We start from the raw sequence: 24432 nt of genomic DNA on the forward strand, positions 1-24432 counted from the left end.
CGTCTCTACCTGGATATTTCCTTGGCATCTCAAAGTTGATGTGTCCTAACGATAACAAACCATCTCTTCCACCTCCTTTCCCCTGCCTCTATTCCCTCGCCTTTAAACTTCCATATCTCTGTTAAGGATTTCTTTTCCTACTCATTCAGGTTGGTAACCTTAGAGTCATCCTTGACTCTTCTCTCTCTCTCTCTCTCTCTCTCTCTCTCTCTCTCTTTCTCTCTCTTTCTCTCTCTCTTTCTTCACCCTCTGCCTCTGCTTATCTAGTTATCATGTTGATTGTCCTTATGCATTTTTTAGTATTTGTTTTTTACTCTTTTCTTCATTTACCTGGCTACTCCCTCCCTCCCCCCTTCCCCCCCCCCCCCCTTGTGGAGATGCTAATTACCGCCTACCTGGAGTATTGCCATAGCCTGCTTATTCTCCCTCCCTCCACCTCTCCCTTCTCTAACTCACCTTCATATAGTTCCCAAAAGAATATTTTTCAGGTATAGGTCTGACTATGTCATTCTTTTGCTCAAAAACCTTTAGTGTCTCAGCACAAGCCCCTCTTTTTGAAATTTAAAAATCCCTCACAGTCTGGCTATATCTAGTTTATCTAGCTTTATTTCATGCGCCTTTTTATGCATGCTGTATTCCAGCCAAATTGGACTGCCAGGTGTTCCTACATTCTACATTCCATCCATTTTCTGCCATACATATGCAAAACCAACTCCCATGTTGGTCAACAAACATTAAGCACCTACTATGTGCCAGAGATATGATCTAAACACTGGGGATGTAAATAGGAATGTGTGGAATGTGATCCTTTGTCTTCTTTGCTCCTCAGTATTAAGGCTCAGCTCATTTGCTCTGTGGCCCGCCCACCCTTCCCCCTTCCTGTCAATTATTAATATTCTCTCCCTCCTCAAATTTTCCTGTATTTACTTCTCTAGGAGAAACAAGGGAGAAGGGAATGAGCATTTATATGTGCCAGACATGGTGCTAGTATAGGGGTTCTTAGCCTTTTCTTTATCATGTACTCCTGGGGCAGTCTCTGATAAAGCCAGTGAACTCCTTCTCAGAATAATACCTTTAAATACATGAAAGAAAACACTTAGGTGTGTGAAGGACACCAATTACATTGAAATATAGTTATCAGAATACACTTTAAGAAGTCCTTGGGCATCTGGATAAGAACTCTTTGTGCCTAGTAGAATGTAAGCTCCGTGAGGGCAGGGACTGTTTGTTTTTACCAGTGGTTGAATAGGCAGTCTCCTGTACTAGATGGGCCGCTGGCTGGGGTGACATGCTCTGTATCCCTAGGTAGTCAGTAACTGCTCAGTGACCCAGGCAGGTACTCATCGTCATTGGTTGAGAGGGTTTCCTCACTGGATGTTCCCTGTACTGATGAAATCACATTCCCTCCCCCTTAAAAAAAAAATCAGAAACAAATAAAAAAATTCAGTGTCTAGCATGGTGCCTTGCATATAGTATACCCTTAATAATTGTTTGTTGAAATGAATAGGATTGTTTGGTCTCAGGATTTTCCAAGTTATTTTTTTTTTTTACACTCATGCTTCCTGTAACATTTATTATAAAGCAGCTTGCCAAATCCTACAAAGGAAGATTGCCTCATTTTCATGTAGGCTTCTAGTTAAAGATGAATCAAGACACATTTTAATTGCTTATTACTTCCCCTAAACACACATTGACATGGTGCACTTTGTTAAATTACCTGCAACACTAGCATTTTAAGAAAATGCTTTATGCTCTTTTAACAGTACTGTTTATTGTCCATAAACTTGCCAGTGTAATCGAAATGCCTCTGTCTAATGAATTGCACACATGTGCAATTCTGCTTATTGAAACTATTAGGTGTTTAGCTTTTGCAGGTGGTTGAGTATAACTAACAACACTGCAGTTAATTTTCACCTTTTAAAAAAAGAGAAATAAGCCCCAGGGTTAAATTCTGTTTTTGTATGCAATATTCCTAGAAGGAGGACAGAAGGATATTTTCTGTGCACTGGCTGAAGCCCCTTTTTGGATGTGGTTTGCTTTATGATTTTATGCCCACCTCCTATGCCTTTGGCCTTGAAGCTTTGGTCTGAGAAGAATTTCAGTAATCCCTGGTAGTTTGAAGACTGATCAGTGTCAGAAATCCAGGATGAGTCCTACTCATGTGGTGCCTCAAAGGCTGAAGAAACAGAAATTGCCTATTAGACTGGTGAACTTGAGTAGTGCTTGGTCTGGACTTCAATCCCATGGGCAGTGTTTCTCCCCCTCCTCTAAAAGGAAGCTCCCCTGTCTGAGTTATCATTTCTGCTAAGACTGAAGAGAGGGTCCTTTGTTTTCCAAAGTCCATGGGCCACACCTGGGGGAGGTTCATAACTTTCCTTTCTCTTTCTCATTCCCCTCCACTACCCCCCAAATGCATTTTGACTGTTGTAATACATCATAGCCAGAATCCATTTAAGTGTGCAACTCATCTTTACTACAGTATGAGACAATCTCAGGGCATGCTATAACCAATTAATATAGTAATTGCTAATTAATATAATTTTATTGTCATTATGTTGTATATTTTATTAATATAAAAATAATTATTAATTTAATTATATGTATAACTAAAACATTATAAATACATAACTTTTCATTAAGTACTTAGCTAGGCATAGAGTTAGAGCATTAAAGAGCCTCTTGGGTGTTGCTTACTTTTATTTCCTTTCTGACCAACATGGCATTCCTTTAGCCATAATCTTTGGGGTCACTGTCATTTCTGTAAGTCTGTCTTGCTTCTAACTCAGGCCTAGATGGAGTGGTGTTGAGAGAAATCAGTAGGCCCTTGGAATAGTAGGCCCTTGTTTTGTAGTTAGATCTCGCACCTCCCATTTGTTGATTCCAGTCGAAGTTGTTCTCTGGATGGTCCTTGGCCTGATGACGCTCCTTTAGCAGGAATCCTCTATTTTCTTTCTGGCTCCAAAGGACTCTCCCTTTTACTCTGTTTCCCTCAGCTGAGCTACACATCTATTTTAATACTTTTCTGGCAAGCTAATTATTACCTTTACTTCTCCATTCTCATTCATTTCATCCTGTGTTCTCATTTCTCTCTCTAGTTTCTTTAAAAGGTTTCATGTAACTTGGTCCTTTGCAGTAACTAGCATCCCTGGTCCAGTATGCCAGTCCCATATTACTATCTGTATCTGGCACGCTTACATTTATAAGGTGCTTACTACCCATATACATTTTACTTTAACTACCCTCTGGTTTTAGTCTGGTTACCCGCTAAGTAAGATGCAAGCTTTCCTGATTTGATATTGTTAGAGAGCAGGCCCTATCCAGTTTCACCCACAAATGACTTTCTTTTTTCTCACTGTCACTGAAGATCTGGTTGTTCCCTGAGAAACAGAAGACACATAGGTGATAAAGAATGCTTGTGAAGTTGTCACCATTCGTGTAACTTTGCATCCTGCACTGAGTGCCAATTCTTTTTCATACTTTAACCATCCACTTGTGGTTCACCCCTCCCCTGCCAAGCCAGCATCAGGCCTAATTCTTTAGAACAGTTAGGGATCTCTTCCGGGAGCTTCCACAGTGTGTAAGGCTTTTCAACAACTGCAGTGTCAGCCACCAACAGGAATATCAAGTGTTCTCACCATTGATAAGCGAATCCCTGTTCATCTTGGACTCTGCTCTGGATCTCCTCCGTGATGATAGAGGCAAATACTTTGCTTATATCTCCCTATTTTATTTCATTGAATGATATCTCAGATCAGATTCCATCAGGGAGGCCAGGCTGGAAAAACTGCTAACATTAATATCCTTCCACAGACCCCAGTGAGGAGACAGGATGGAACAGTAACATAGTTGATCACCATTTGGATGAGCTAGAAGTCATTAACTGCAGTCCTTCTGAAAAGATGAAGGTCTGCCAGGCCTTTCCATCTGCCCAGCCACCGAATCTTTAGGTCCACCAAGCTTTACCATTTGCCCTTCTAATCTACTCTCACAATCCTTGGACACTACCATCCAATTTACTGTTGTCCCCTAAGTTTCTGTTTAATCTTGCTATTTAACTATATTCTTAGAATTTTTAGACCTTTATATCTGCACTGAAACTGAACAAGACTCCTATGTAGAGGGTAAGCTTTTTGTGAGCAGGGACTTGCCTCACTGAGTTTTTATCCCCAGAATTTAACGCAGTGCATGGCACATACTCTTAATAAGTGGTTTATCATTTTTTCTTTCCATTCATTCATTCATTCATCCACCAAGTTGTTGGATCTTTCAGCAACTTTTTTATTGATATATGGATAAGGAAGCACCTTGTTAGAAGAAAGTGTTCAAAGCAGTGCTTTGATCTAATGAATCAAATGCTTTTTTATAATCAACATGAAAGCAGAATGGAATCCTAGATTTGCTGTATCTTTCTGTCAGTTGTATGATGATAAAGATATGGTCTCCTATGTAATACTGCTTGTGAAAGCCTGCCTTGCTCCCTTCTTATGCCCTCATCAAAGGGTACTCTTGATATCTGTCTATAGATTATCTTCATAAAAAGTTGGTGTACATATGAAAGAAGCCATATAAGACAGATATTTTCCATACCTTTGGTATTTTCCCCTTCATTTACTTCATGGTTCTGTCTTTCAATACTCGGACAATTTTGTCACCACGAGTAAAGATCTCCTCTATGTACACTTAGTCTAATCTAGATTCTTTTCTTTTGTTTTATTTAATATCATTTCAACCTCCTCTGTAAGGACATCCAGGACAGGAATATTAGAGTCTGAATGTGTTGATTCTTCTTCCTTTGATGGTGAAAAAAAATTTGTTACGAAAGTATAGATCTCTTTTTTTTCTTTTTTTTTTTTTGTTCTGTTTTTCATCTCTGAGTGCTCTTGGGATTATTTCCTTACTTGGGTCACCTTCAAAATTTTATTTAAATCCCGATTTTACCCTTAAATGTGTCTGTCTGATTGATGAGGTAAAACTGCTCATAATCTTCATCATCCTTTTCCGTTAAGATTTTGCAAACAGTTTTTTTTTATCATCCCCCTAAACCAGTGTTGTCTTTTACTCTCTTCACTTGGCAATAAGTCAAGTGTGTACTGACTCAGAAACCTTTTAGGCTGTTTTGTGGTTCCTTTGTTACGGTAATTGATTCCTATTGGAAAAATTTCTGAATAAAATTATTGTAGTTTGTGGGCTGTACTCTTTCTTCCATCTGTATCCTCTTTTTTTTTTCCTTTTTGGTCATCGATAATATATTATAATTATTTTAATTGTACACCATATCTTTTTTCACATTTTTATTGTAGCTTTGTACTAATTTTGTACTTGGGTCTTATAAGTCAGTGGTCTGACTGTACCCTGACAGATGATTCAGGAATGACTCCTGTTATCAGTAGTGAATCATTTCCTGTCTGTTAAAATATAATCAGTTTCATTTGTTGCAGTATTTTTTAGCTCACAATGTTCGATGCCTACCACTTTTGTTTTTCTGGAAGAAAGTATTCATGATACGTAGGCAAGGGTATCGGTGTAGTTTTTCTATTTTGGGCCTTTCTCATTCCTTTTCCTTGATTGATATTTTCCAATATGTCTTATCATCTTAACCAATTTCCACCTTGCTTTGAAGTCATCTAATAGCAAATGTAGATACGTATAATTTGGAGGATCTTGCTGTGTTCTTCGTAGAATTTTTTTTAAACCTTTTCAGCCTCTTGAATAAATAGATGTTGGTATATAAGCTGCAGTTATTTTCCTAGTGGTCTTATCATGACCTCTGCAATATAAGATGACTCCATTCTGGGAAGTGATGCTTCTTGTCTTTGAGAGGGCATAATATAAAGCCAACTTTACCCAATTCTTCCTTTGCCTTTGTCACTAGAATCTCAATCATCTGCTATTTCATTACTTCACCTTTCTGGTTCCATGTAGAGCAAGAATGTCAACACTGATGGGATTCAGTTCTTCTAGTAGTGTATTTACTCAGTGGTCATTGGATAAGACTTTTATTTTTAGATTACCAGGCAGCGTAACCGTCAAATGAGAGTTGTAGACAGTCATAAAGGGATTCTTAAACTTTTTTGTATCACTGACCACTTTGGCATTCAAGAAACGTCTGTAGACATTTCTTAGAATTTTTAAATTCATAAAATATATGAAGGAAACCAATTATAGTGAAAAGAGTTATCAATATGTTTAAAAAAAAACCCAGTCCATAGAATTCTAGTTAATAACTTCATGTCCAAAATCTTTGATTCATAACACTTTATGCCCCCTTTTCAGCCATGTTGCCACTGTCAGCAGAGAAGCTGTGTAAGACTGAGAGCCATTTTATATTTTTGTTTATTGGGTTGCCTTGGCCAAATGGCTAACTTTTTGGGGGTGATCTTCATCTTCATTTAGGCTGGTTCTTGGAAAGTAGATTCAGCCTCTTGCTGGTATCATACTCACAGCCTTTCCAGCATCATAAATCTTCCACAGCTGGTGCTCCATTGGCAAAGCTTTCAAGACCCCAAGTTCACCGCCATGCTACTCTGAAGCATCAGAATAGGGCTTTGTTGAGCACATTATTCTATACTGAGAATAAATTAGTTAGTACTAATCTAAGTAGTGTAAAAAAAAATAAAGATGACTAGTTAATAATGAATAAAGCCATCGCTCCAGTCTGGCTACTTAAAAGCAACGCAAAATTCAATGTCTGAAGGACTAAGTTTAATTACATTAAACCATATTTTCACCACATTATCGTCTTGGTTATTTATGCCTCAGGTTTAGTAAATTCTATAGAAATTGTTTCTCTTGTGTAGTTTGTTATGATGGAGAAGCCATTTAGTAAATTAGCAAATCAGAAGGTATTCATTGAATGTACACTATCTTCTGAGTGTTTGGCTAGCCATCAGAAGTTAAATGTCAGCCATGAAGACATTTCAGGTCTTGACTTGTTTCATAGCAATATGCCAAGTTCCATGATCTATTTCTTTCATCCCTCTATCTTAATTGGTTGTAAATGATAACTTCTCTATTAAAAAAATGCCTCAATACAAGGCTTTCCTCCCAAATACTGAAGTATTATTTGTATTCAAATATAGTCTGCTGTTATTTACTAGTTAATCTTGGGGTTTTGTAGCTAGTTAGCCATCAGTGCACCTGGGTAAGGCATTGATGGTTCAGTGAGTTTGGACAGCATTTCTTTCCCACCGTAGAAAAGGTATTGAAAATAATCAAGAGACAATGAACACATACACATCCTACAAGGGCTCAGAGTACAAGGTGAATCCAGAAGCATTGAGGATCAAAATATATGACCACATGTTAAAAAGCAGACAGGCAGGGAATTAAAAATATAGCCCCAAATGTTTAATGTTGCCTTTTAACTGTACTTAAATTCATATTCATATCCTGTCTGTCTGTCTAAAGTAGCCTGGGTTGATATAGTGATGGTATAAACATATCCACTTCCAGTGAGTGCTTCTGCAAATCCTATTTTGATAAGGTCTTAAATCTGTTGAGATCAGATCATAAAATTCCCTTGAAGTTTCAGCCACAGGTAAAAACATTACTTGACAATTTCTTTTAAAAAAATTTTTTTTTTATTTTTACACTCCAAGTGAATAACCCACATGGGTAATTTTCCCCCCAGAAACAAATATGGGTAGCATGTGGTGTGTTAATAGCAACATTTCAAGTGTAAATATTAAACTTGGTTAGTAAATTTTAATTTACCTTTTAGTAATTTTATGATTTACATGGAACTCTTTTTCCATATGCAGAAAGCTTAGAGATTTGGTGACAAATGTTCTGTAATAATGGTGACTGATAGGCAACAGAATGCTTTTTTAGTATGGAAGTACATCACATATTAAGTTCTTCATCAGTGGATATTGTTTCCTAGGTGATTTGTGGGTAGTGCATCACTGAAGGTCTTGCTAATGTGATTAATACCATTAAATCCCTTTTAGAATGCTTGTAGAGTATATGCAAATGCTCCCTTTAGAGGAGCCTTGTTTAGCCCATTTTGCACATTGTATAATGGAATCCCAAGTTGCCATTAATCTCACAAATTTGGGAGTGGGTCTTTGTAGGGGTTATGGTGTGACTGCTGTGGTTATTAGGTTTTTACTGAGGGTTTGCAAAGTTAACATTTGTGAATGAATAATACACAGAGCTATAGCACTCTGTAGGCTATACACTGTTATGTGATTTGTTGTTGTTTGCCCAGAAATCTATTCTTTGAAGACAACATCTGAATGGAAATGTGCTCTGGAAAAATCTCTTAATGATGCTGCAAAATTTCCTCTTCCAATGGAAGTGTTCAAGGTAAGCTGTTGATTCTTTTCGAGAATATAGGTTTGGACAGGAGACCAGAAACTCATGAATATGTGAATGTTTTCAAAGTCACACTGATCAAAATGTGTGTTGGTGTTCTAGCCAATCATTTCCCCCAGTTCTCCACTTTAGAAAGCTTCCTTTCTGGTGATGTTTCCATTTCAGGTATTTAAATATGAACTGTTTAGGTACAATCATATAATCGGAGTCAGTAAGCCTGGGTTCTAATCCCAGTTTTGTGACTTGTTCTCTGTGTGACTCTGGGCAAGTCTCTTACTATCCATAAGCCTCAATTTATTCATTTGTGTAAATGTAAAGGTTGTAACTCAGTGTTGATGGGACCTTTCCTGCTCTAAGTGTATGACCCTATAAAAAGGAAAAGGAATCAGTTTTGATATTTGAATTCTAGTGTTGACCCACTGCCCGTTCTAGGTTCCATTTTGATTCAGCAGACAATATGTTAAGCATATACTGTTCATGTACAAGGTGGCTTTATGTAACTTTTTCAGTTTTTCCCTGTGATTACCCATGAGATTAAAAGTATTGCTTATTTAACACAAGCATAAGTGGGTGTTAACATACCTATTTGTTATAATGAAAGGAAATTTGCAAAATTTCCACAACCTGAATGCCTGATATTCTTTTAAGTTTTATAAGAACTTGTAGGAATACACACACACACACACACACACACACACACACACATTATATATATCATATATATCATATACATAAATACATATAATCCTGGAGAAGAGACTATATGTATGGAATCCAAGAGTTGTAGGACAGAAAAGAGACAAATATTGTCACAACAGCTCTGGGAGGTAGATGCTCTTATTAATCCCCATTTTACAGATTAAGAAAGTGAAGCTAGGGAGGTTAAATGAATTGCCCAGGGTCACATAGCTAGTAAATGTCTGAGGCTGGATTTCAACTCAGGTCTTCCTGATATCAGGTGAAGTCCTTTATGCACTGTATTACCCACTGTAGGTGGCAGAGTCCAGTCTATATAGAAACAGCATAGTACAATAGAAAGAATACTGAATATATAATCTTAGGTCCTGAGTTCAAATTCTGCCTGTGATGCTTACTACCTCTGTGGCCTTGGTCGAGTCCTTTAATTTTCCTGGGCCTCAGTTTTCTTACCTGTAAAATGATCAAATGTTTGGGTCTAAACGAAAGGGTTGGACCAAATGTCCTTAGAAGTCCCTTCCAGATCTGGGTCTGTGGTCCTATGAATCATTGAAGTTTTTCCATTTAGTTACTAGTCAGTCTAATGTAAGTTCATTTTCTGGACTAGAATAGCATAATTGTGTTTTATGGTGGTTTTAAAAAGTAATGAAAATATTATTAATTTTTTAAGCCCCTTGAAGGTAGGTACTGTATTCAGAGAGCCTTGTGCATAGTAGTTATGTAATAAATGTTTATTTGTTGAAGAAGGGGTTAAGTAGTGGTCTGGGTGTTTGTTTTCTGAGTCTTTACTGATTGAGTTTTTTGGCAGATTAGAAAAAAATGACTCATCTTTCTGTTTTATAATTTCCCTGTCTACAAAAATGGGGCTGAAAAGACTCGTCTCTTAATTTACGATATAGATATATGTCTTGAGGATGAACTGGTTGACATGTTTACAACATTTTAAGCTGCTTGACTGAAGACGTTGTTGCACCGGTAGCAGTAATTGCTGACAAATCAGGGCTGCCTAAACCTTTTTTTCTGACTGATCCTGTTAATGAAACAACGTATAATCTCTTCAGATAATGTAACACATAATCCTTGGTGTTTTCCTGAGGTAATACTGAAAAATGAAGCCATATATAAACCTCTATCACTTTCTCATTCAATTTTTAGTGACTTTTGTATCTTGAGTTAATATAAGGGCATAATTAGAGGTTGATTATTTAGGAGTACATTTGAAAAAGCACATAAGCTTAAAGAAATGAATAAACCTACCAGTAGTGTTGTTATTGTTGTTGTTGTTTTCTTGCTTTAATTTAAAAAAAAAAAGTCATGATTCATATTTTGGTAGCTTCTTTACATTTTCTAAAATATAATCTTTTCTTTCTTTTGACTTCTGCTTAGACTTAGGAAGTCATTTTCATGACGTACCTGAGAATTTATCTCTGATGAGTTTTCTTCTACCTAGTCTTTTCTCCTTTGATTAAAATCTCTTTGAGGGCAAAAACCACATAATATGCCATTTCTATACCTCTTAGAATGTCTGTCTAACCCACTATTGGGCATATAGGAGATGCCCATGAAATACATGTTTTCATGCATTCTCATTGTGGATAGATTTATTGCTCCATTGAATAAAATAGAAAAGAAATATTGACACAAATTCTCTTAATCTTACATTTTAATTAATGCTATAATTTCACATCTTAAAATCTAATTTGGCCCATAATTACAACCTTTTTTCTTTTTTAATATCAACTTCTATTTGGCCTACTTTATGAAGTTACCACCTCATAATGTGGAACCATTTCAAATTAGTGAATAGAAGAAATCCTAAAAGTCTTCAATGTCTCATACATTGGATTAACAGTCTCAGGCTATTTGTGGATTCGTTTTTTTACTGGTTATTGGTCAAAAATTTCATGCCCATCATGGGCAGCAGCCTCCAATACTCAGTAGCAGTGTGACCGTGGACAAGTAATTTAACCCTGATTGTCCCCCCTCAAAAAAAAATTTTCATTTTCATGCCCATCATTTAAACTTATACAGATGGGTTTGTTACATTTTTTGTCTTTGTGTCTCCAGCACTGTCCTTGGAACATGGGAGGCAGTTAATAAATGCATGTTGATGGATGGAATTTTTGAAAACTGTCCTATTTTATAGGAGAATATGAAAAATTTGAAACATGTAGTCAAATTCTGTTGTAGGTAGTTACCTTCATGTGAAGGTAATTAAGCCTAAAGAAATTATATGGGTATGGTATCACACTGGTGGTCACAATTTAAAAAAAAAAAAAGGAATGAAAAAAATCTGTTTTGTTTTTCTTAAGTTTTGGAAGTTTCAGCATGCAAATATGTTCCTGCAGAGTCCAAAAATAGACTCTGTATTTTCCCCGTTATCACTGTTTGATCATCACTGTTTCCCAGCAGGCAAACTTATTTCTAGTTATTTTCATTGTGGTGCAAGGAATATATGTTTGGATTCGGCAATGAATCATCCTAGATGCATGTTGTGGTGGGAAATTGTTATAATGTTCAGCTGTTATGAGACACAAGTCAAAGCTAAGCAATTTAATGGACTGAGATGAACAATATTTCAAGACCATACTTTTTACACGTCAAATAAATGGGTGTTTTGATGGGATGAACCACATTAGCCAACAAAAGTTTTCAGCATATAGCATGTGTGTACACATGTATATATTATATATATATATGTATGTATATGTATATGTATAATGCTATGTATATGTGTATATATAATGCTTCCAGGCTCAGGCTCACCTTTAACTAGTGTGTGTTACCAGTGGGGTTATTAAGTCAGTTAGGAGAGATAGAGCCCATCCCTCATTCCTACCAACACTACCATTAACTCTTTTAATGAAGAGCTTTCCTTCCCTCCCTCCTTTCCTTCCCTTCCTTCCTTCCTTTCTTCCCTCCCTCCTTCCCTCCTTCCTTCTGTCCTTCCTAATTTAGCTGCTAAAAGGACTAAATGCCCTAACTAAAGTTGGCATTTTCACTGTCAACTAAACAGTAGCACAGATTTGCCTCTGTTATGACCACCATTGTGGTAAAAAGAAAAAGATGGAACATCCAGGTACATTTATTCCCCATTTCCTGAATAAAATTGGGGGTAGGAGGGAATGAGAAGGCTGTCTCTCTGTGTATCCAAAACTATCAAAGCAGCTTGTGTTTTTGCAGGGAGAATGTGTTGCCTTTCTTTCACTGTAACTTTTGGTAAAGTATGTCTTTAATGAACCATCCATGCATTAATTGGCTCTGAGCTTCTCATTAATAGGCCTTAGTTTCCTCATCTGCAAAATGAGGGAATTGGATTAGGTTATTACTAAGGTCCGTTCTAGCTCAAATGGTCTATGGGGTATACTAATACTGGTCTACCAGCAGGTGGCTGCTTTAAAAGTCAGGTTGGTGTTTCGTTGAGTCTTGAATAAATTGTCTAGAGCAGAGTAGATTTATCTGAGACTGAGCCAGCTTTGTGATCATCAGAGCTCAGAAAAGGCAGACCATTGATTGAGAATGATGTGAAAATATCTGGCGGCCAAGATGACCAAATTAATTTCACACTGTGCCCCACTGTGGAGCCACCAGCATTTGATTAACTATCACATAAGCATTCGTTAAATATCCAGTCTTTATGAGTGAAGCCTGGGTTCTCATTAGTGAACTGTGCTCTCCCATCAACCATTGTGAAGTACCTCAATGTCAAAAAAGCTCGGGTATGTTTAGACATACATGTAGAACCTGTCATACATGGAGACTAGCTAGCTTTCTATTTATTATGTCATTGCCTTTGTAAAATAAGGCTCTTAGCTGACTCGTCATTTGGGGAGCTAGAATTATCTGAATGATTATTTCAGTTCTATATCTAATTTACTTGGGGTGTATAGATACAAATGTGTTTGAAAATATGTATATTTCTAGAAAGGTTTTTAAGAGGGAACAATATGTGTAGGGGGGAAGAAAAATTCATATATTGAAAATTAATGGAATATCTTTCCTGAGATCTTCATGGATCCATGCTGTTTATTATAATTTATATTACTTTTTATTCTTTGTAATTTTTGTAACTTGTAATCCATACTCCACCCTACTTGCTTGTAAATTTTAAATTATAGCAGCTTCACTGGCAGCTAATGTATCTATCAAATAGATGTTCTGCAGATGAAGAAAAGTATTCCCAATTTGCCATTTATTGGCAAACTATTTCTGTCTTCCAAGGAAATGCAAATTTCTGAAGTTGGTGGGGGGTGGGGTAGGGTGGGGAGAGGGAGGATTTGTCAAACCACTCTCACTAATGTTCAAGTGTAAGGAAAGAAAAACACTGTTTGAAATGCCACCAACCATCCATTATCCCTTTTTATGTCTTTAAGAAATGACATTGTGTGATCCTTGGCTTTTTTTCATCCTCTGTGAAAATGTGAAAATAAGTGATGGAAACATTGAATGTGCTTGTGATTCATTTTGGTAGCTCAACCTATGAAAATGAATTTCAAGAACAGAAATCATCTCAGTTGAAGAGGATTTCAGGGAAATCTATTAACTGTTATATCTGTATGGGTGTACATGTGTGTGCATACATGTATGAAGAGAGAGAATGGATAGTAGGATGAAGAGGGAGTGTGTCAAAGCGATTAGAGAGCTGGCCTTAATCAGAAAGACTTCTGCCCCAGAGACACACTGGCATGACCCTGGGCAAGTTATTTAATCTCTTAGTGCCCTCAACAGTCCTATGAGACTGTATTTTGCAAAGAAGGTTCTGGCCTGCATTGTTAGGGGGAATTTCCTTATTAAAGAGTTCCCTATGTGTATGTATCTTTATCTATTCCTTCCTTCCTTCCTTCCTGTGACTAAATGTCATAACTAAAGTTGGCATTTTCACTACCAACTAAACAGTAGCACATAACTACTATGTTATGATTACTACTGTGGTAAAAATAAAAAGGGGGGAAATTCAGTTACATAAAGCATGAGGGGAAAAAATCCATCCTACATCCACTGTTACCAAAATCTCATCCAAATTTATACTTATTTAGATAATTATGTAAATCAGTTAGTCAAAAACATTTATTAAGTACCTATCATGTGTTAGGCACTATACTAGGATCTGAGTGTCCAAGTATTTAGGAGGAAACGATCCCTATTCAGTTTATGTTGTGATGGGAAAGGCAATAAATACATATGTAACTATGTAAAAATAAATCTAAAGAGAGTAATGTAACCAAATACAAAATAGTTAAATGCAAAATAGTTTGGAAAAGAGAGATATAGCATTTGAGGGTATCAGGAAAGGCTTCAAGCCAAACAAAGATGGTGCTTGAGGTATGTCTTGGAAGGAAGAGAGGGATTTTTATGAGGCAGAGGTGAGGAGAGAGTCCATTTACTGGCATGGGAGATGGCCAGTGCAAAGATGCAGAGATGGGGAGATGGAATTTCATGTGTGAGGAACTGAGGGAAGTCCACTTTATCTGGATCACAGAATACTGGAGTAGGAGTAATGTCCATTGAGGCTCAGAAGATAGATTAGGGCTAGCTTGTGAATGGCTTTAAAGATTAAACAAAGGAGAGCATATGTTACCTAGAGACAATAGGAAATCATTGGGAGTCGATTCAGTAGAGTAGTCACATAATCAGATCTGTGTTTAAGGAAAATCATTTTGGCAGCATTATGTCAGACAGACTGGAATGGAGAGATACTTGATACTTGGGAGGCTGTCATAATAATCTAGGCAAAAGATGATGAGGTCCTGCCTGTCCTAAGGGTGTGGTATGGCGAGGAGAGAGAAAGGATTGGATGTGGGAGACATTCATTGTAGAGGTCAATGATGCCCAGGTTTGGCACCTGAATTTGGACATTGAGGGAGAGTGGGTAGTTGAGGATAATGCCAAAGTATTGCCAGGAAGACTGGAAAGATGGTAATACCTTTGGTAGAGGGGATGCTCGTGAGGGAAGGATAATGATGATAGGTTTAGGAAGGGCTAGGCACAGGGAAGGATGGAAGGAGAGGAAGTTTTACTCAGAAGACCATGAAAAAGGGATGAACTGAGGTTTCCACACATTCTGAAGGCTGAAGATTCCACAGCCCTGCCTGGCATAGGTCATTCCCAAGATAAGTCCAAGTTATATATGGAATACTTGATTTAAGTTAGTCAAAACACCCCAGAAATCTATTTAGGAAGGGCATTCATGATGGTATACTGTAGTATGAAAGCAATTAGTTGAAGCTAATTTTTGAGTTTGATCTCAAAGGCCTGTGTTAATCCTTTCTTTAGTGTACTTCTCCTGTCCTGTAGATTCCCATTTAATAATAAATGATGAAAAAATATTGTGTAGAATATTGATTTTTTTTTTAGAGATGTTGAAAAATGCTTTCCATGTACATATTCCCGTCTGATTAAGAATATTCAGACAGTTTGATCACAGGACATGCTGAGAATTCTTAACCCTATTATTCAATTCTTAGATATAAATAAATATGTGTGTGTGTATATATATATATATATATATATTATATATACACACACATACACACACACACATACACATGTAAGCATGCATGTAGATTTAACCTTTAGCAAAAACATCTCTCTTCCATTTTCCCATATGAGGCCAGGGTTTGGGTCTGTGGAGGGAAGATTAAGTTCAACAAAGAGAGAAAAGACTTTCTTTCTCACTCCATCTGGTATAGCCAAAGGGGTAAGAAAGGATGTGCGCCATTAGAATTTTAGCATGGATGGATTGTGATTTTGCAGTTTCTATGGTGATTAATATTTTGTTGTTCAGCAGCTTAATATGTTAGCTAGGAAAAAACCTGTGGCCATGTCTAAGGACAGAATTTCCCTTCCCTGATAATTTCTCTTATCAAGAAAAAATGCAAATGGTATTTGGGAATTGGATATGTTTGAAGGTTGGTTTTCCTGCATTTCTCTGGCAGCTTGCTGCTTTCTGAGTTTGCCAGTGTTATAAATTTAAATTCTGGGCCCTCAAATAAAATTTTGCGAAGGGTCCTTCCGTTAACTCCCAAACCAACCCCCTACCCCCATCCCTTCCTCCCTCAACCCTGAACATTTGGTAGAGGGGAAGGGTTCCTGTTAATGATTTCATAAATAGTGCATGTGCTGTTTGAGTGGTAGTTAGCACTATTTTTGTCTATTTTCCTTCAGTGGTGTAGGTGATAGTCTGCTTTGGTAGAGCTCCCAGATTAGTGAACTGCAAACAAGTGAATTTCATGTAGAAATCACTTTCAGCAAGATATCAGGAAAAATTTCTTTTTCTAACGAGAGTTAATTTTTTTTAGAAAATTGAGAGATATGGTTTTGTGGGGGGTGGGGTATGGAGGAAGGAGTGTTTTTGTCTTTTTTTGTGAATTGGATCTTGAATTTGAAGTACGTGAATGTCATGACTACAAATGGACCTTAGGGAACATTGACTTTTATGAAGCCATGATCTAACAATAAATATAACTATTAGGATGCTCAGTATGTATATAGTTTACTATAATAAAAACTAAATCACATAGCTGCATCTGTTAATAATATTATAAAATCATAGATTTAGAGCTGAAAGGGACCTTAGAGTCCAAGCCCCTAATTTAACAGATGAGGAAACTGAATTTCTAAGAGGTTAAAGACTTGTCCAAGATTCTGCAGTTGGTAGGTGGTTTTGTTGTTCAATTGTTTTTGACTATTCATGACCGTGTGGACCAGTCTGGCAATGGGTTTTCTTGGTAAAGATATTGGAGTGGTTTGCCATTTCCTCCGTAAGTGGCTTAAGGCAAGCAGGGTTAAGTGACTTGCCCAGGGTTGCAGCTTGTAAATGTCTAAGGCCAGATTTGAACTCAGGTCTTTCTGGTCTCTTGTAGGTAGTAGTAGAGCATACTATAGATAGATTTTACATAGATTTCAGCAAAGCACTTGACAAAGTCTCATGCTCTTCTTCGTTAGGACCACTCATTTCGTCAATCTGAATGAGATTCCTCTGTGTCAGTTTGAGGAATTTTAAAATGAGAGTACTGGATCTCATTCTCTTCTCCACTTCAATTCCCACATTTGGCAGTAAAGGTTTCTCTAAATGAGTGACCGATTATGTGGTAATTCCACGTTAGTGAAGGGAAAAAGAAAACTTGTGCATAAGACTTATGTTCATATGAGATATATTAAAGGAGATTTCCAAAAAGGCCTTGGGGGAGGGGTGGTGATGGGAAGAAGGTGGTATAGTTTTCTTAATGTGTCCAGGTTGAGGTAGTGGTATTTCAGTTCCCTCAGTAATGGTTTCCTAGTTTCCCTTTTTGGACAGGAAAAATTCCATCTCTGATATGTGTTAGGGTGGTTACTCTCTTCTTTTCAAGGGTTCCAGAATGGCTTTTGGTAGGGGGAACAAGGAGCTATTTATTACACCTGCTTTCAGCTCAGTGTTTTACAGTTTTGAGTATAATGATTGGTTGAAGAGGTATGAAACTATGGGATTGCAATGCCACCAACCCATGGCTGGCTAATAGGGTGATATGGAGGATTGTATCTGTAATTCCAGGTACTGTGGAACCGCCTGGGACCAAGTAGACACTTATGAACTAAAAATTGGGGAAATGGAGAAATTTGATTTTAGAGGTAAAAGCAAAAGAAATTGAGAAGATATAGTTCTCTCTTTGTGTGTGTATCTATACACATACACACCACACACAGTTACAAAATTTTAAGAAGAGAACATCTTATCAGAAAAGTCATAGAAACTAACCAGGCACTATGTGATTTATAGTTTAATAGTCCCCACAACATTTTCTTGTATACAAGATGGAGGGATGTGGGCCAGATAGGACAATAAGGTTCATTTTCAACTGCTTGAATAGCTGGACCTGAGGATTAATGTTTGATGTCAACTTCGAAGGTCATTGGTGCTTGGCCTTGTATTGTTTAATATTTTTATCAATGACTTGAATACCAAACATAGATGACATGCTTATCGAAGCTAGAAGAGATAACCAATCTGCAAGCATTTATTAAGCACTTACTGTTTGTCAGATACTATGCTAGGCACCAGAGGTACAAGTACAAAGAATGAAACAATCTGTACTCGTAAGGAGCTTACATTTTAATGGGAAACAAATGTGTGTATAAATATATACAGCATGAATATAAAGCATAAATATGTGTGTGTGTTTACATAAAGTAGTTAAATTCAAAGTAGTTTGAGAAGGAAAGCAGTGGCATTTAAGGCATTTAGGAAAGGCTTCATGTGGGAGAAGGTTATAACTAAGATCCTGGTTGATAGAGTCAGGAGTCAAAAAGATCTTGCCTAGGGTAAAAACATTGGGCCAAATCTAATAAGATTAAATTTAGTGATAAATGTAAAGCCTTACCCTTGAGATTTTTTTCCCTTCTAAATCAGTTTCATCAAATATAAGATGAAGAAAGTATAACCATCCAACATTTTATTTGAAAAAGATTGGGGGAAAGATCAATATAAATGAATAAAAATTTATTTAAAAAAGAAAAAGAAAGGGAGATTTCAGTTGCCTATAAGCCCAGTTATAGGTCTATAGTGTGATGTGGTAGTGAACCAAAGCTAATAAAATGTTAGGATGCAGTGAGGGACTGTGTCCAAGACTAGGGAGAGGACAGTTCTGTTGAATCCTGCCCTAATCAGATCACATTTGGCATTCAATTTTGGGGAATCACATTTAGGGAAAATATTGATAAACTGGGGAGCTTTTTTTAAAATTTTTTTTTTTTAGCCAAAGACAAGGTTTATTAAAGATTTGCCATATTGGCCAGACTCTTAAGGAATCTGAGCACCTGTACGCTATTGGCTAGATTGTAAAAATCTGAGCAGTGGCTAGATTATTAGAATCCCATCCTGAGGAGCTTTTAAAGTAGGGTTAACAAGAATGGTGAAGGACCTTGAGAACATGGCATGAGGATTAGTGGAAGTTATCTCACCTCAAGAAGAGAACACTTAGGGCAAGATAGCTCTGTCTTCATGAAATTTGCCATCTGGGCAGGGGCTTAGAACTGCTTTGATGGATCCAAGGGCAGAATTAGTGGGTATAGGTTGCTACAGCTCATTTTGGCTTAGAGTAGGAAAATCATTGTAACCCAAGAGAGCTACTCAAAATAGAATGGGCAGTGTTGGTTGGTAGTGGGTTCACCCTTACTGAATGCCTTCAAGCAAAGGCTGCACAGTCAAAATTTGCTGGGAAAAGTGTAAGAGGAGGTTCTTATTCTGGCGTGGATTCCACTACACATCTCTTCCAGCTCAGAGCTGTGATTCTGTGAATTTGTAGGTGAAAGGATTAGGACACACCCTAATAGAAGTTGTTGATATGATGGCCAGCTGTGAGGATTTGGGCACAAGGAATGGCATCAAAGATAGCAAGTAGAAATGTAAAAATGAGTCCATCAAGAATAAGAGAAAACAGCTGGATGACCTAAATGCTGCTTTGACTGAAATGCCAGTGCTCTGAGTCTCCTAGACCTGTTGGATGGGGCTCTGAGGACGTGGATCAGAGTTAGACAGGAAGAGAAAGTATGGCTGAGTTGTGATTTGTGGAGGGAGTGTGCATACTAGGGAGATCATGGATCTGTTACATTATTTATTTTTTTAATTAATTAATTTTTAGTTTTCAACATTCACTTTTGTAAGATTTTGAGTTATAAATTTTTTCCCTTCCCTCCGCTTTCTCCTCCCCAAGACAGCGTACAATGATATAGGCTATACATGTATGATCATATTAAATATATTCGCACACTAATCGTGTTGTGAAAGAAGAATCAGAACAAAAGAGAAAAAAAAACCATGAGAAAGAAAAAACAACACAAAAAGAGAAAATAGTATGCCTTGATCTGCATTCAGACTCCGCAGTTCTTTCTCTGGATGTGAATGGCATTTTCCATCATGAGTCTTTTGGAATTGTCTTAGATCATTGCATTGCTCAGAAGGGCTCAGTCTAACAAAGTTGATCTTCACACAATGTTGCTGTTACTGTGTACGGTGTTCTCCTAGTTCTGCGTATTTCCCTTAGCATTAGTTCATGCAAGTCTTTCCAGGTGGATCTGCTACATTATTGATAGGAAATATTTTATCCCCAGTTGTTTTATATGAACTTTGTATTTGTTTGAGTATATTCCCCAAGGATGATGTAAGCTCCATGAGGACAGAGGTTCTTTTCATTTTCCCCTTATATAAAAACGAGAATAATAGTAACACCTACCTCCCAGGATTGTTGTGAGGATAAAATGCAATCGTTATTTGTAAAACTCTTGACAAATCTTGATGTGAGATTATATATTCACATATATAACACACACACACATATACAACATATATACATACCATTTATGTATATATACACATATGTGTATATATATTTTGTGTATATGTATACATGTGTACATATATATAACTTTAACACATACTAGATATTATAACAATTATATAATTTAACATAGGCTATCCTAATAAATTTTTAAAATCTTCTGTCCTTTATTGAATATATAATTCATTGAATTAATGAATTATATATTCAATAAAAGAAAACAGGTGATTTTAAGAAATGTTCATTGTGACCCCAGGCAAGTTATTTAATCTTTCTGGGCTTCAGCTTTTTCACTTATGAAACAAAAGATAATTGGGTGATATCTGAAGTCTAAAATTGTATGATTTCTACATTTCTCTATGTTTCTCCTCAGAATTTTCCATTGACTGCAGGTGGTTAATGCTGTTTCCGTAAGGAAGCAATGATTTGCAGTTAAAGGTTTATCTGATCTTGGAGAATGTGGTTCTGATATGTTAGGCTTTTATATACCATGGATGGACTCTTTCAGATCACTGGGTATACACCGCATGGCATACTGAGGCATCGTTATAAAGAGAATGAGGTCGTGAATAATCTACCGCACCAAAAATAAGATAGCCAAAGAGTTTACTAATCTGAGTGAGAATTATGCATTCCATGTATTTGAATTGGAATATTGGCAACTAATACGCCAAAGCAAAAGATGATGAGTAATTGACAGAATTTTGAGTATTAAAATTGTCCATGTGTCCAGAACCCACAGTTGAACTTTTCCTTGGTTATTTATTTGTTGTTACTAGTTTTGTAAATTAATATTACATTCATTAGGATGTACGCTCCTTGAGTGTTTTCTGACCTTTCTGTTATCCTCAGAGCTTAGCGCAGTTCCTGGACGTAGTGAGTACTTATTAAATGCTTGTTAATTGATCAGTTTGTACCATGTCTTACTCTAGATTGTCAGCTCTGTTAGGACAGGGACTATTTCTTATCTAAATTTGTATTTGCTCCAGCCTTCAGAATAGTGTTTTGCATGCAGTAGGCACTGTGTATTTATAAATGTTTGCTGCCTTAAATCACATTTCCAGTGGGTCTGAATAATGACCTCTGTAATCCTGTGCCTGAGGTCAGAATGAGCCCCCCTTTTCCTAAACAGAGGCTCAATTATTTACAGGATGTTGGTCTATCATGGGATAAAGAAAACTTCTGCTATTAAACAGCCTCTCTATTTCTGTAAACAAAGATTAAATGGTATGAAATACCCTGAGGGGTTGCCAGTATTATTATTTTTTTTCTTTCTTAGCTCTTTACAGTATGTTTTAGTTATGCATGAGTAGCCGTCCTTATGGCATCAAAGAAAGATGACCACAACACAGAGTGGTCATTGCATAAGTCAGGGCTTTTCACCATAAAATGAAAACGAGTCCTAACTAAAAGAGGCTCAGTCCATGGTGATTCATCCCAGAAGGGCTGAAGGTAGCCCAGGGTGGTTTACCTAAGGAGACAAGAAAACAAAGGAAGGGAGTAGATGGGACAGTCCTTTCAGGGGACCTCTGACAGAGGCTTGGAAATAACAAAAGTCTACTTTGTCCCCTCTGTTGGAAGTAGAGGGGTAACAAGTTGAAGCTGAGGGCAGCAGGAATGAAAAAAGGAGATGAATGGGATGTATGCAGTATTGATTCTCTGCTTGGGTGTTTGCCTTCTCATTGAAGGGATGTTATGGGGAGGGGGGTCACATTTCATTTGATTCACAAGATTATTACTCTTGAGGGTCATTTTTCAATAGCTGTTGGATCAACAACTAGAGACAAGAATGAGAAGCAAAACTGGGTGTTTGGTGGGGACTTCCCCCTATGCTTTTCCCCTTTAGAAATGTTATTCATTACATACTTCCTTCTTTGAAGGGAAAGGGCTGAATAAGGACTTCATGGTGGGGGCAGTATAGTTAAGAGCATTCAGTGATGTTACCATGGTAACATTTAGTTGTCTCAATGCCCTAAGCAGAAGGGGCACACATCAGTAATTCCACCAGCTCTTTTCTCATGGTTGGGGTATGAAGCTAGGGGGGAAATTGTCCAGCAGTGATATTGCCATGCTCTCTTGCAGCCCAGAGTACTTAGACTATGCAGAGTGTTGCTGCGGTAACATGAGAGCCCTTGGTTTATTGGGAGAGAATTAAGTAGATATGAAGAAGGCAGAGTAATCCTTGCTTATAGATGTGTCTACCTTTTTGCATGATGTTAATATAAGAAAGAATGGATAATTTACCTCTTTAAAAACAGACTCAGAGTGCTAAATGTTATTTTGAATAAAAGCAGTTAATACTGACCCTTATTTATTTTATCTATTTATTTATAAGCTTTGGAAAGCTACTTGTTCAGAATATTGTGAAAATAGTAATTTCCAGTTAGAAACATTTTGATTCAAATTGCAGAGCATGGTTTCTATTACAAACACTTTTTTTTTAAGTATTTTTCTTTAGTGTTTAACTTGTTAAAAAAAAAACCTATCTTGCCTCTGTGAGCAGAAAATGGAAATGCTTTTTACGAGTTTGGCTTATAGAGTCTTACATTTTGGTTATAAATAGTTCATGAGTTAAGTTTAATTTGTTGCAAAAAAAATGGAAATCCAGTGATCTTATTGATTTAATAAATGCTGGCACCCTAATGACCATTTTGGGGTAAAACCAGTATTTAAGGGAGTAATTTTGTATTGCGTAATGTTTTGTTTCAGAGTTACCAAACGAGCACTAGGTCACTGATAGGGAAGAAAACAGCAACAACACAATAATTGCATTGGAGATTTTTAAGTGTTGCCTACAACCATGCCTATTTGCATAAATGATGGAAAGAGCAGTTCATTATGTATCAGTTTGAGTATAATACTAATTTAACAGCCTTCTTTTCACTTCACTGAAACCTATTCTTAGAAATTATGTAAATTAATTGGGGTCTTAAAGAGAAGCCTATGCAGTGTTCTAATTCCCTATAGACTAAAACAATCAGAGCATCAGAACTAGAAAAAAAAAAAATCTCACGTGGTATTTCTTTTGATGAAAAGATGATATACCAAAAATATTTTGTTACTCTTTTCAAGATTTTTTTGCATCAATATTATTTTTCTTCATGCCACATCATGAACGATAGAGAAGAAGGTAATTATGGAAAGACTAATGCAGTTTGACTCAGCTAAAGCATCAGTCTTATAATAGTAGTAGAGCCCTGCATTCAAGTGTTGATTTCTGTCTAGTGTATATATGTATTTTTTTTTTTTTAAATTAAAATCTTCAACAAGTACTTTAAAAAAATGTTTGTGGTGTCTTCTTGGAAGCTATTCTACTATATGTCACATTCTGCCTTTGTGTGTATACACATGTGTGTATGTGCACATATGTGTGCATTAGTGTACATACACACACCTCCATGTACATACATACATGCACATGATGTCCCCAAAGTCTTAGTGTAGTTTTAAGCTTTAGTAGCTGTATTTGTAGGTCTATCTGTTAGATGAGATGCAATCCTCTAAGTAAGTAAAAGAAAGAAAGAAAGAAAGAAGCTGATAGCTATACCCCAAATTAAAAAGAATATTACTTCAAATTCCTTAATCATCTGAGGTGAAAATAAGAGCATTCAACTCTAAAGTGACATAAGCGAGGGAAGAGTTGAATTTAAAATGACCCCATATTGTGTTCTAGTCCTTTACCTCTTTGTAAATGAAATAAATAAAATTCTCTATTCCCTACCACACGAACTTGGCCTGGAGCTCAAAGTCATGTCTATAATTTATCGAAAGCTTCAGTTTGCAATAATATAGCTTGTTGTCATGCTCAAAAAGACCCCAAAACATTGTTTATACCTCGTCAATGTTGACTGATATCAAGCCATCTCTTTTGGTGAGTAGTATTTAATTAATAGATGTATTTATATATCTTGACTTTCATCCAAGTAAAGAGCAAGCACTGCCAAAATCAGGGTTTTATTTTATTTTTCCAGAAGGAAAAAGAAAAAAAAAAAACAAACTAAAGCTAACTAATTTAACCAACATGATTCATCATTTAGGATTTGAATGATTGCAAGGAATCAGTTACCAGTTAGCATTTCTCCCACAAGTGAAGTGAGCCAAGTCATTC

The 24432-nt window shown here is 36.8% G+C and overlaps 1 protein-coding gene across 2 annotated transcripts in view; it reads left to right on the plus strand.

The window, feature by feature from the left end:
* The window catches only part of SFMBT2 (Scm like with four mbt domains 2), a 300526-nt gene that overhangs the window by 159800 nt on the left and 116294 nt on the right, over window positions 1–24432 (plus strand). For both annotated transcript variants that reach the window (XM_027838774.1, XM_027838773.1), the window contains exon 7: window positions 8210–8307. In XM_027838774.1, coding sequence (XP_027694575.1) covers window positions 8210–8307 — 98 coding nt within the window. The remainder of the gene's footprint in view (window positions 1–8209; window positions 8308–24432) is intronic.

This window comes from Vombatus ursinus, unplaced genomic scaffold, assembly GCF_900497805.2.
Source record: "Vombatus ursinus unplaced genomic scaffold, bare-nosed wombat genome assembly UNPS02014830.1, whole genome shotgun sequence".
Lineage (NCBI taxonomy): Eukaryota > Metazoa > Chordata > Mammalia > Diprotodontia > Vombatidae > Vombatus > Vombatus ursinus.